A 14,345-nucleotide genomic window follows, 5' to 3' on the forward strand; every position below is an offset into this window, starting at 1 on the left:
ATGCTCATTTGACTGCAGCGCCTCAACTAAACAGAATTCGAAAAAGTAGTGTAAAGGGCAATTGTAGAGCTAATTATTATCTACATTATTGTTGAAGAAAGTATAGCTTTATCTTTTGTACTTACGGCGCAATGCGATTGCTACCCCGTTAATAGCCAAATGAGCGCTCTTTTTGCTACCAACGGGGTAGCAGCCCCATAGCGCCGTAAATACAAAAGATAGAACTATACTTTCTTCAACAATAATGTAGCTAATAATTAACTCTACAATTGCCTTTTACACTACTTTTTCGAATTCTGTTTCGTTAAGGCGCTGCAGTCAAATGTGCATCTACTGAGCAAAAAACTGAAAATGAAGCCTGGGTTCAATGTTGGTCAGGGAATCTACAGGTGTCCTACAGGATATCTTTGCAAGGAAAAAAAGTGCTTTTAATCACCAAACCTCGGGCAGCTGCAAATTTGATTATCGTTCGTGTCGGTGTGTCTGGTCGCTTTCCCTGCCGATCTGGGTGTTCATATCCCTCCCAGCTGCCCATAGGTTTCTTCTCGTCGTTGAGTCCACCTTCGTGTGAACAATGCACGTTTATGATGGTGTAGTTGATGAAACGGTCTTATATCCTCAACGTACACATCGCGATCCTGCATCCCGACCATCATTACAAAGCCCGTTCTTAGCTTGTTGGTCGCTCCACCGCTTTAGTAAAATTGAGCCTTGTCGCCACGGATTCTCCACGCCTTCTTACCTTTGCGACAGATCTCCTGCAATGCTACGATACCGAACTTTCGGGGTTCTAACTGATCGCCATCCACCAAATTCAGCGACCTGCAGTTCCAGATATGAAGCATCCATTCCATGTCCTTGTTTCGTTGCCTTTGTCAATGCCGAATTTTCCGAGTGGGATTTCCTTGACTGTTTGTAATGTTTTAGATTTGCCTAGACAACACATTTCTCGGCCTCTCCGGATTAGACGCTGTCGTGAGCCGCTGCTGACCTGGAATACTACCGTGTGCTTTATTGCGGAATCTTCCTCGTTGTTGCATTCAGTATCCGCACGAGTGCCTCCTTCCCTGTTGGTATACGATCTTGGTTTTCACCGGAATTGGTTACCGTGGTTACCGGATACTCGCTAAGGTTGCTTTATTCCGGCTGGTGCCACGAGAAGGTAGATTGCCCGTTAAATATATGTTGACCAAACTCGCCGTAAAATCAAACTCAAGATAAAGGGACACCAGGAACGCAACAGAGAATGAACGTGTAAACTACTCCATTGTGGCGATGCATGCCATCAGTCTTCAACACCAGATAGACAGTGCATAAATGATGAAAAATAAAAACGTAAGTCGTCGGATTTAAATGCCTGGGAGTCTATGCAAATATCTATAGCTGAAAAACCGCTAATGGATAACGACGACGCTCCGATAATATCGCCCTAACATTTTTGCTGTATAATTGCTTATTAAGCGCTTAATTTCCAAACATTGGCTATATAATGGTCAAATAATCTTACTTTACTTACTTAGGTGGCTTGCCGTCCTAAGACAAAGCCTGTTGCACAAAGGTTGTCCATGTAACTCGGTTGAGGGCTACCGCTCTCCAATTCCTCGGACACCGAGTACTCTCCGCCAGATCTCGCTCCACCTGGTCTAACCATCTTGCTCGCTGCGCTCCTGGTCGTCTTGTTCCTACCGGATTTGAGGCGAACACCATCTTTGCAGGGTAGTTGTCCGGCATTCTTGCCACATGCCCTGCCCATCGCATCCGTCCAGCTTTAGCCACCTTCTGGATACTGGGTTCGCCATAGAGCTGTGCGAGGTCATGGTTCATCCTCCGCCTCTATACTCCGTTCTCCTGTACACCGCCGAGGATCGTTCTTAGCACTCGTCATTCGAAAACTCCGAGCACTCGCAGGTCCTCCTCGAGCATTGTCCATGTTTCATGCCCGTAGAGAACAACCGGTCTAATAAGCGTTTTGTACAGGGTGCACTTTGTACGGGGACTTAGTCTGCTCGACCGCAATTGCTTGTGGAGCCCATAGTAACCACGACTTCCGCTGATAATACGCCTCCGAATCTCACGGCTGGTATCATTGTCCGCCGTTATCAGTGAGCCAAGGTAGACAAATTCATCGACTACCTCAAACTCATCGCCGTCGATCAATATACTACTACCCAGGCGGTATCGTTCGGCCTCGGTTCCGCTGGTCAGAATGTACTTTGTTTTAGACCCAATCTTTTCTGCTTCGCGCTTTAGTCTGGTGTACTGTTCAGCCACCGCCACAGATGTTCTGCCGATAATATCCATGTCATCGGCGAAGCAGACGAATTGACTAGATTTATTGAATATCGTGCCCCGCGTGTTGATATTCGCTCGGTTCATAACACCTTGTAGCACTATGTTGAACAGCAGGCATGAAAGACCATCACCTTGACGAAGCCCTCTGTGTGATTCGAATGAACTTGACAATCCACCCGAAATCCGAACACAGCATTGTGTACCATCCATCGAACATTTAATCAGTTTGATGAGCTTCCTGGAGAAGCTGTTCTCATCCATGATTTTCCATATATCTTTCCGGTCGATGGTATCATATGCGGCTTTGAAGTCAACGAATAAATGATGCGTGGGAACTCTGTATTCACGGCCCTTTTGAAGGATTTGCCGCAGTGTAAATATTTGATCCGTCGTAGACCGACCTTCGACGAAGCCGGCTTGATAAGTTCCCACAAATCTATTCGCAATTGGTGATAGACGGCGGAAAATGATTTGGGACAGCACTTTATAGGCGGCATTGAGAACGGTGATCGCTCGATAGTTCTCACAGTCCAACTTGTCGCCATTTTTATAGATCGGGCAGATAACCCCATCTTTCCACTCCTCCGGTAGCTGTTCCGTATCCCAAATTCCAACAATTAGTCGATGTAGACAAACGGCCAGCTTTTCTGGTCCCATTTTAATAAGCTCCGCTCCGATGCCATCTTTTCCGGCTGACATGTTTTTCTTTAGCTGCATGATGGCCTCCTTAACTTCGCTTATCGTTGGGGCTGGCACCTCTTCCCCGTTTGTTGCACCGTCGAAATCGCTTTCCCCGCCGCCATGGTTCTCCACCTGGGCGCCATTCAGGTGTTCGTCGAAGTGCTGCTTCCACCTATCGGTCACCCCACGATCGTCCGTCAGAATACTGACAGTCTTATCCCGACACATTTCGGCTCGCGGCACAAAGCCTTTGCGGGATCCGTTCAGTTTCTGGTAGAACTTTCGCGTTTCCTGAGAACGATGCAGCCGCTCCAGCGCTGCATATTCCTGCTCGTCCAGGTAGCGCTTTTTCTCCCGAAAGATTTGGTTTCGCTGCATCTTCTTCTGTTTGTGTCCTTCCACGTTCTGACGTGTAGCACTGCGCATCTTGGCCGCCCGCGCAGCGTTCTCCTCATCCATCACCCTCCTACATTCATCGTCAAACCAATCGTTCCGCTGATTCCGGGCCATATGCCCGATGGAGCTCTCCGCTACACTGCTGATGGCTGTTTTGATAGTGTTCCCACAGTCCTCGAGAGGGGCTTCGTCCAGCTCGTCCTATTCCGGTAGCGCAGCTTCGAGTGAATGCGCGTAGTTTGCGGCGTCGACCAAATTCAGCGATCTGCAGTTCCAGATATCAAGCATCCATTCCATGTCCTTGTTTCGTCGCCTTTGTCAATGCCAAATGTTTCGAGTGGGATTTCCTTGATTGTTCGTAATGTTTAAGATTTCGATAGATACTAGGGCCACGCTACCGTGTCTCAAGATGGGGCTGTCATCTTAGGTGTAGTACCTAGTACAACACATTTCTCGGTCACTCCGGATTAGACGCTGTCGTGAGCCGGTGTCCTAACCAGGAGTACTACCGTGTGCTTTACTGCGGAATCTTCCTCGTTGTTGCATTCAGTATCCGCACGAGTGCCTCGGTCCCTGTCGGTATACGATCTTGGTTTTCACCGAAATTGGTTACCGTGATTACCGGATCTTCGCTAAGGTTGCCTGTATTCCGGTTGGTGCCACGAGAAGGTAGATTGCCCGTTAAATATATGTTGAAGAAACTCGCCGTAAAATCAAACTCAAGATAAAGGGACACAGGAAAACAACAGAGAATAAACGTGTAAACTACTCCATTGTACAGTGGTCCAAACAGTGAAATACGTGATCGTGTGATATTGCGCCATAACTGAAGTTTTTCGCATATAGTGTCTTTAGGAACATTTCTTGGTATAACAAGCCCCTTCTTGTGAGAGAAATCTTTGTGTGATTAATTCCCTTAAAAGTGAGATACGAAATTTATTTTCTCGTATATTCGAAATACAGGTTTGGAACTTTTGGCAAAGTTGTAGTAAATATCAATACAAACAACTTTGTCAAAGACACCATACTTGTATCTCTTCATGAAAATTATCTATGAAGCGTTATTCGCGGACAAACCCTTCAAAACAGTTTTTAAACCCTGGCTTATTCTGGTCAACTTTTGTGTGTTCATTGTGTTCTAGAAAGTTGTTTATCTTGCTAAAATCAACGTTTTTGTAGAACATTATTATACGCGATTCTCTGTAGTTTCGGAGATTTTGAGTATTTTTGATGAAAAATAGTACTACTTTGAGCTTAAATATTTCCCAAGGTGGCAAATGGTGGCAGATCAAACAACTCCTACTTAAAAGTACAACAAAAAGATGAGTTGCTTATTTTATTATTGGTTTGAGTAAAGTTAATTGTTAACTGCTTGTTAATTTGTGTTTTCTAATTAAATAGTTATTTAGTCATTCCGAGAAAATTCGGCCTTCTGTGACTGTTGTTGAAATTCGGCCATTTGGATTTCAGCCATTCGAGATTCGACCATTTGTGTTTCTGTCATTTGGTATCAGCCCATTATGAGTGTAATCTTTTGAAAAGACACCAATCGAAGGTATTGAACAAAGTAGACTTAAGTTAGTTATTTGGAAGCTTTTCTCTTATTAATTGCGTCAAATGATTTTGAGTCTACATTCATTTTCGACTCGAAAATAGGCAAAAAAGTTACTGGTAACTCAAATTGTTAGAAAGAGATTGTCAACGTAAACAAAATGGCGTTTATTGCATCCGAAGTACATTTTAATTGTTCTATAAACATGACTGAGATGAATTTTTAAAACAACTCTTAAACTTTTGAGGATACAAACGGATACAGACAATTGACACTTGCTTTTAAAAGTTTTTTGTTGTACTTTTAAGTACCCACCTTGGCTAATATTTAGGCTCAAAATAGTACTATTGTTCATCAAAAATGCTCAAAATCTCCGAAACTACAGATAATCGTGTATAATGTTCTACAAAAATGTTGATTTTAGCAAGATAAACAACTTTCTAGAACACAATGAACACATAAAAGTTGACCAAAATAAGCCAGGGTTTAAAAATTGTTTTGAAGGGTTTGTCCACGAATAACGCTTCATAGACAATTTTCCATGAAGAGATACAAGTATGGTGTCTTTGACAAAGTTATTTGTATTGATATTTACTACAACTTTGCCAAAAGTCCCAAACCTTTATTTCGAATATACGAGAAAATAAATTTCGTATCTCACTTTTAAGAGAATTAACCCCTCTAAGGTCTACATCATTTTTAGCACCGCAAAATTCACTAAAATGGCCATAACTTTTTAATTTTTCAATATTTTTTCACCAAATTTGGGAATTTTGCCGAAAATATTTTCTATTTTCATAATATCTATAGATAATGGCCATATGTCATATGGTCCCGGAGTTATTCCGGAGTTCCTTGGGGGACCGAGATATGGCTTTTTTAGATAAAGTTGCCAAATATCTAAAATTTGTTTGAAATCTGTTGATTTTTGTAAACATATCATCGACTGTGGACATATCAGTTACTTTGCCGCAGTTATGAGCCATGCTGCGCGCCATCCGGATCCGGGGGGACACTATGAATCCGGAACCGGTTCCCGTAACGGGACATTTCAGTATCAGTAAAGCATGTCGTGTTGTATATCCAAAAACATCAGAATTCGATAAAATAGCGATTGGCGAACATCTCATGTCTTTCAGAGGCCATATGGCCGATTCCAGGTCCCGGACAAGTTCCTCCGAAATCCGTTCCGTGCTTGAATCAGAAAAGAAACCCTCCCCGGACCCGGAACCGGTCATACGGCCTCTGAGAGACATGAGATGATCACCAATCGCTATTTTGTCGAATGCTGATGTTTTTTGATATGCGACACGACATGCTTTACTGATGCTGAAATGTCCCGTTACGGGAACCGGTTCCGGATTCATAGGGTCCCCCCGGATCCGGATGGCGCGCAGCATGGCTCATAACTGCGGCAAAGTAACTGATATGTCCACAGTCGATGATATGTTTACAAAAATCAACAGATTTCAAACAAATTTTAGATATTTGGCAACTTTATCTAAAAAAGCCATATCTCGGTCCCCCAAGGAACTCCGGGACCATATGACATATGGCCATTATCTATAGATATTATGAAAATAGAAAATATTTTCGGCAAAATTCCCAAATTTGGTGAAAAAATATTAAAAGATAAAAAAGTTATGGCCATTTTAGTGAATTTTGCGGTGCTAAAAATGATGTAGACCTTAGAGGGGTTAATCACCCAAAGATTTCTCTCACAAGAAGGGGCTTGTTATACCAAGAAATGTTCCTAAAGACACTATACGCGAAAAACTTCACGTTTCGGTGCTATATCAAACGATCACGTATTTCGCAGTTTGGACCACTGTGCATTGTGGCGATGCATTCCATCAGTCTTCAAACAACACCAGATAGTCAGTGCATAAATGATGAAAAATAAAAACGTGAGAAAGTCGTCGGATTTAAATGCCTGGGAGTCTATGCTAATATCCACAGCTGAAAAACGATAATATCTCCCCAACATTTTTGTTGTATAATTCTAGATAGAATTAACAAAAGGGCGAATGTCGCAAATGTAAACAAATCGGGCGAGAGTTACTTTTTGCTGGACCAGCATAGGAAAATCAACCCTCACTCGGTTTGTTTACGCTTGCGACATTCGCCCTTTTGTTAATTCTATCTAGAATTGCTTATTAAGCGCTTAATTTCCGAACATTGGCTATATAATGGTTAAATGACATACTGTTTAAATAAAATGTTTGTTGGGACTGCTCTTTGGATTAACCAAATCTGAAGCTGCTCTATCTCTTCACCATATTGTGCATCACCTCTTCGATATAAAATATATTTCCCGAAATCGGTTGGTTCAAATGTAAATTTTCTGTTTTGGAAGAACTATAACTTCTCTGACCTGTATATCAAATATGTACATTTGTCGGTTTGCATCCAGTTGGCTTCGAGGTATGACGATGGCCTAATAAGCCAGTCATCGTTTGTTCTAATCTCGACTAGGAGTCAATAGGATCGTAGCGACAGGCCCTGCAATTGTCCTGCACTCTAACAGCTAGCTGCGCAGTCTGTCGTATTAAAAAAACAGAAGGTCAAGTTTCGATAACGGAATGTAGGACCTAGGCTTTACTTTGCTTTAGATTTGTCGGTTCTTTTAGGCCAGCATCGTACCCCAAAGCTAACTGGGCGCTTTTGATCAAGTGAAAGGTATTTTACTCTAATTTTCTCGATGTAAAATTTAATAATTCTGGCTTCTACAGGACTAGATACAATAGTTTTTTCTTCAAAAGAACGAAATTTTTATGTTACCTTCATCAATGGTTAGGTATTTGTTCACGGAACATAGTTTTATCGACCTGAAGAATATTTTACCCCAATTTTTGCTACGAGAGTGTGACGCGTATTAGCCTTTAACTGATTCGGTCATCTGCGGAAGCCCAAAGCAAGGCAAAGCATATTCCCGGTGTACTACCTGTGAGGTTCCGTATTGGGTACTTGGCCTGTTTTTTTAATTCGACATACTTCGAGGCAGCTGTTCGAGTACAGGACAATTGCGGGGCTCGTGCTATGCAGTTACCCCATAGCTAAGGAAGCGACAAATAAAATTGAACGAATTCGCTTCAAAACTGATTGTAATCAACATCAGTGAGCCGGGTTTCAATTCATTATTATAATCACTTTTAACATTTCAATCGTCAAATGTTGGGTAGAAAGTTAGCAACGTTAAATGGAAATAAATTGAAATTGACCTAATTAAACGCATGTAATAATTAATCCTGTCAACATCAACAAATCGTTGCCACTTGAAACAATCAGCAGCTTCAACTGAAGTTTGCTTGAAAGGCTGAAGCAAGTCACGTTATGTTTAAAACGAAAATAGGAAGAAAATCGGTTTCGTTTATTGATTTCGATGATGTTGGGCCCTGGTGCTAGACTAATCTAGACTTATCATTCCTTTGCCTAGCGCCTCGCACGAAGTCATACCCGGAAATGCTCTGACCATAATATAAAGCAGCCGAGTTGGCAGGCGCGACACTTGTGGTTCCCGATTGAACCACATGACTACGATACCAAGTAAGTTTGGATAGTGTTTGACTGTTTATGACTATATTTTAGTATTTTCTTTTATTTCAGCTAATAAAACTCCTCCTACTCAATAGTGGCAATATTTACCGTATCAAAATTAAATAGTGCACATAAATATTAGGTTCTCTTGGACTCCAATGATGCAGCTATATTCGATTCAAAGAACAACTGACAGGTGAGTTTGTTCTATTTTTGCACGAATATGTAGGTATTGCATTTGATTTTGGAATGCGTGCTTTGCTAAATTCAGGGGTAAATTTAGGATAAAACTCTCAGATGGCTGACACAACAATTTTGTTGTGCTCTTAGCCAATCCTAATGCGCACAAGTGTTTCTGCTTATAAGTTTTCCCAATCTTTTTTGGCCCTGTTGCCGAAAATTAATTATATGAATATGAATATATTAGTGTGTCATTTAAAAATCATTCAAAAATTTTATCGGCCAGTTTTAGTACCAGAAGTCATGGAGCACCTGTGCTACCATGGGATAGAGAGGGTTAAGTCGCATCACTTGTTGAGGTACTTGACTAATAACATACCCATTTCCAACTCCGTGGTATTTACAGGAGAGTCACTGAATCGGAGGTCTCCTATAAAGTGAGTACTACATCATCACTTCTTTTCGTTATTCTCAAGCTCAATGAGCGTGGTCGACAATTATGACTTTCAGGCAATGTCTGCAGTTTCAGTCAAGCAGTCTGAATAGAAATTGAGGGTCATAAGAGACCCTATTTTGAGTACTTTTCTAACTACCTTACATCAAAATAACCACATTCCTCGTGATGTTTACATCCACTTGTAGCTTTCTCTAGCAAACAAAAACAAACCCCAAATCACTTGTACTGTGATATAAAAATGCTATATTTTTACCCATGATAATAACTTACATCCGAGAAACAAAAGATTTAACAGAAAAAAAGTCTTAAACCTCCCTTACCTAAAAATGGAACGCTAATAACTGAACGGGAAACGGGATATCCTCTCACAAATATTATTGCATTAATTCACCATGTTACGGAAGCAAATTTCTTAAATGCTGAACAAGTCTATAATTTTAAATGTATCCTATGTTGCTAATATTATATTTTCTGGTTTTCGATAGCTGTCGAACGCGCGTGTCTTATATGCGAATTTAAAAAGGCTGGTATTTATTTGTTAGTGTTTGCTGGCATTATGCAAATTTGCTAAATGTTATCTTTTTGTTGCTATTGTTTTTTTTTCTTCTTTATTTTACTTTCATATACGAACTAAGCTGCGCGGTTTCCCTCTTCTTGTTGTTTATTTGGCCGCGCAGGCCACTTTTGCTGTATTTCCTGAATACGATCCATTACACAATGCCCCCTGCCAGCTTCTCGTAGGATGTGGGCTTCTCCGGTGCTACGTAATTGTCAACATCGTCGTCATCATTGAGGCGCTTCCCCGTTAATACCGCGAAAGGCCAGAAAGAGACGTTCACCGCTACTCAGGTGTTTCTCTGTTCCTCGGCCTGTCGTCGGCGGAGTTCAGCCTTTCGGCGCTTAGCCGATAGGAAGACTATCCAGCAGAAGCCAATGATGTTAGCGACAAGAACACGTAGCTGTTTCGTAGGATCATCCGTTAATAAAAGCTCATTTCAAGTACCTATGATTAAACTTACCATCGGCGGCACAAATTTAAAGTTTATCAGCACAGGTAGCGTTAGATATTTCCAGTTGTTCAACAGAATCAGCTTGTATAGATCGTTCATGTTATTGCATCCATCTTCATGGCTCTTACCCTCGAAGCGGGTAATGAAATAGAGCGACAAGGCAGTAATAGCCGGGGCAAAAATAGCTCGTTCACCTAACAGCATCAGCAGCTGCTTGAAGCGCCGGTCTTCCGTAACTCGCTCCAGCCATTTATAGAAGTAGTGCGACAGAGGGCCGGTAAAAATCAAACCAAACAAACCATAGGCCACCAACGTGTTGCTGTTGGCTTTCTTCGCTCCGGCGATCTTCTGCGAGCAAAAGTTAGCCGAGGTCGCAATGACGCAGCTGGAAATAGAGATATGGTAATCTATAATAGCAACGTACCAGCGCCGTTGAGTACATAAAAATGGCTTATTTGATACAAAACAAGGTCCATGTTTGTTGGGATGCAGTGAAAGACATTATCAGTGGAGAATTACTTGCGGGCAGCAACGAGATAAGATTACCCCGGCGCAAAATGCCGGCGTTTGTGTGAAAAGTTAGATTTAGAGATTTATGCACTTATAACTGGAGATTTAGACACCCAAATAACATTTAAAATTAGAGTACAATTCAAGTAACAACGTTAATTTGAGCACGTAAATTCGTAGAATCCGTAAAAAAGTTGTTTAATGCCATCCCCAAACAGCGCACAAACCTGTATTTTGTATGTATTGTTGTATGTATTGTTTAGGAATCAATAACCCATACAGAGTTCAATAGTTCAACTTACCTCGTAATTGCCTTCGTTCTGACTGGGTGGTTGAACAGTTGTTCAAAGTACGACCCCAGCAGCGAGTAAATCGGTTTCGATAGTGACATCTTTGCTAAGATGCACGCAACACCTCACTCAGATCCTATAATTGCCAGCAGCGAAACGGTAGAAGCATAAATATGAGGATTAGTGAGAATCTGGTTTTAGAGCAGATAAAAAAAAACTGAAAAACAAGTCAATCTAGTTTCTTGATGTTATAGATACCTATAGCACGATAACCAATCCGGCCTTTGGTCGCCGGTAGACTATCAGGACAAACCGAACTGAAACGTATAATTAGCCAATTACCTAATTGAGTAGAGATGACCGTGTGGTAAGCTACTTATCTTCACACTAAGCTGGAATGTATTGTGTAGGTACTTCTGATTATTTTTTGGAATGAATACTACCGCAGTGGGGTAGTATTGGTGTGAAATTTTAGGAAAAATGAAATAAATGATAAAGTCTAATCGGTGAAATGATAAGAGTGTAAACAGCATAAGGTTACTTAAGGCACCTACTCTACTGTATTATGCTAACATAACTGGAATACATGACCGTAAAACATGTCCATGTTCGCCTACCACTAGCACTGAATGGATCGAGTCTACCGATTAAAATTTGCATCTTACCTGTTATGCGCTGATTAATACTTACTCGCTTTGTACTAAAGGGAGTAGAAAATCGAATACCTAACTGTTAATCGGATTTTTTCTCTCCCCGGTTGATTGTTTCTGCAATACTGCGTCAAAATGCGTCCAGAAAGACCGAACAATTTTGCCAGAGAAGACAACCCTTCATCTGGGACTGGGAGGAAAAAACTTGACTACGCGAAAGACCAGCAGCACCAGCTGCCAATAACTTTCTCCCGCACCAGCAACAACATCATCCAGCACCATCTTCACTGGATTGAAAGATAGGGTCTATTCACACATTACTTGTCGTTACGTGTAATATTAGCTAAGCTATCATTATTGCGTTTTTGTTAAAAAATATTTGCTTTGATAGTCAAAATTCATGAATCAGATTGTTGAAACAGTTAAATGTCTTCCCTACTGATCCGTACGTTCGTATCCCCGATAACGATTTTAATGTTCCGTAGCGAACAGCTGTCATACGCTTCCTGCTCATTACTGGGCCTACGGTTTCATTAGACAATTTCTCTCGCTGATCGCCTTCCAATCTCTCACGCGATCCTGCATTGTGTCCATCACTACAAATCCCGTTTTCAGCTCGTTGGCTGCCCCACTACTCTGGTAAGCATCCGTTCAATTTCCTTGTTTCGTCAACTTTGTTGATGTCGAATTTTGGCGATTTTCACGTAATAACGGAAATTTAGGTAGTTTCCCATCTTACTTAAGTCACAGAGAACAGACTACCAGGTAATTGACATAAAGTGTGTAAAAGGTTTTTATGTAATCTACGAGTAATCCTTCAATAGAGCACCCCTCGAGTACTAAGTGGAAAACTAAATCTTGATGTCGCTGCCATCGCTGCTATGTAACTCCAGCACAAAGAAATATTGATAAAGGTACATGGATATTTTTTGATACGTTTGGCAAACTATTTCTGGAGGGCGCTACCGACAGATTTTACACACAAAAAATCGATTACTTCTTTCGAGCCTGTTAATCTGTTCTCTGTGCTTAAGTGTCGAGATAACACATTTCTTATTTCAGCCCGCTCCGGATCAAACGTTGTCGTGAACCGCTCCTAATCGTGAATATCCCAGATAACACAAGACCGTAATAGAAAGTTCACATTAAATCGTTTTCATATCAATATTACCTTGGAATTGCATAATGATTTGAGTGTGTCAAAACAAAGTGAACAATAAGTTGTTTTACAGTCGTGCGTGTCCTCATATACAACTCATGACTGTGTATTATAAAGTATAGATGTCTGCAGTATTTACCCAAGCAACCAAAAGTTCGAATTTTACTTAAGGAACGCACTTGGAATTTCATATTTGGTTCAAATTTAGTTCCGCAGAACTTTCTTGCTGAACAACCAGACACTACATTTGTAAACCGAACTTCATTCTCAATAAAGTACCGTTAATATCTGTAGCAACTTGAAAGTTTAACATGCAGCATCAAAGTTCAATATGCTACTTGAAAGTAACTAAGAGCTTGGATAATTGTGTCTAAGGAAGGTTAACAAGATTTATGTATATGGATCTATAGGTTGCTAAGCAGCTTTACCTGTAATTAACCGAACTTCAAAGCCGTCTTAAGTTCGCTGTATAGAGCGCTAAGCAGCTTCTAAAGAAACCTTGTCAAAAATTTATAGAATAGCACTTAAGTTCTATTCTTATACTTTTCTATTTTCTACCTCCGCCTCCTAACTTCTGTAAAGTTGGTTCATGCAATTAAGATAGACCATATAAAAAAATGCTAACACCTACCGCTGCTGGATTTGAACCCGAGTGTTCGGCGTTACAAAGTCTATCCTGATGCATTGCGCCATCTTTGATGCCGCTAGGGACATGAATTTTGCCGATGAGTTGTTCTTGAGTGTAAGTTCGTTTCGGGGCTGTGGTAATTGGGAAATTAGAACATCGATGCACATCGCATATTCCAGCAACGGAGCAGTGGTATGCGTCTGAGTCACCGAAAGGGAGTAGTCGAGTTTAATTCCCCCCGATGTTTGGTTGCTGGTATGTGGTAAGTTACAATAACTTAATATTTATAAAAAAACAGCCGACTATTCTTGTAATAATCTTCCATCAAGTAAAATAATTGATAATGGTTATCACTATTAACCAAAATTAAATGCCTAACTTAAAATGGGAAATGTCATGAATCTACAAAACAGGAAGAAGCGGGAAAATTCCCCCAATCTTTTTCACTTTTAAGATTATAGGAGTTTCTCTTTGAGCTGAAGAGTTTTCTATATAGCGACTTAAGTGAACTTTTTGTGAACTTTCTAGTTCGGTTAGAAGTTTTTTTTGTATTCCTTTCGAAGTTTAATAATCAAATACGAACTTGAAAGTACGATTAAATTCTTAAAAATTAGGCTGAAAAGAGTTCTATTCATGATCATTTCGTTGGCTGATGAAGCCAAAAAATCCCCTTTTATCGGAACTCTTGGTTACTTGGGTAGTTATATCTCAATCATATATTCAGGAGTATTAAGTTGCGTGTTACAAAAATCGCTGTATAAAATGCAAGACAGAATTAAAATTAATCGTCAACATTTTCGCACGTATATTGCCTCCACTTTGGAACATATATGCTCTTATCTGATGTGAAATATAACTTTTTCGTTCAGATATGATGTCGTATTTCTCAGTTGCAATTGAGATATACAAACCAAATGGTTTACTGGGATAACCGCTCTCTAGGTTGAAGCATCGGCAAGCCCTCAAGAACCGCTTATCACATGGAAAAGGATGCTCAAGGCTA

The 14,345-nt window shown here is 40.8% G+C and overlaps 1 protein-coding gene across 7 annotated transcripts; it reads right to left on the reverse strand.

The window, feature by feature from the left end:
* Window positions 1-9,317: 9,317 nt before the first annotated feature.
* On the reverse strand, window positions 9,318-11,754 carry LOC128734719 (PXMP2/4 family protein 3). 7 transcript variants are annotated; one of them, XM_053829040.1, is made up of 5 exons: window positions 11,631-11,754; window positions 11,164-11,222; window positions 10,918-11,041; window positions 10,115-10,490; window positions 9,318-10,054 (listed from the first exon to the last, which is right to left on the reverse strand). In XM_053829040.1, exons 3-5 carry the CDS (start codon window positions 11,004-11,006, stop codon window positions 9,941-9,943), a joined length of 579 nt encoding a protein of 192 aa, XP_053685015.1. In that variant the 5' UTR covers window positions 11,007-11,041; window positions 11,164-11,222; window positions 11,631-11,754; the 3' UTR covers window positions 9,318-9,940. The 7 variants fall into 7 exon arrangements, with proteins under 7 accessions (XP_053685015.1, XP_053685011.1, XP_053685012.1 ...); XM_053829036.1 differs by having other exon boundaries at window positions 11,596-11,754; XM_053829037.1 differs by having other exon boundaries at window positions 10,918-11,096; window positions 11,596-11,754.
* Window positions 11,755-14,345: the final 2,591 nt, after the last annotated feature.

The sequence above is a fragment of the Sabethes cyaneus genome, chromosome 2 (genome assembly GCF_943734655.1).
Source record: "Sabethes cyaneus chromosome 2, idSabCyanKW18_F2, whole genome shotgun sequence".
Taxonomy (NCBI): domain Eukaryota; kingdom Metazoa; phylum Arthropoda; class Insecta; order Diptera; family Culicidae; genus Sabethes; species Sabethes cyaneus.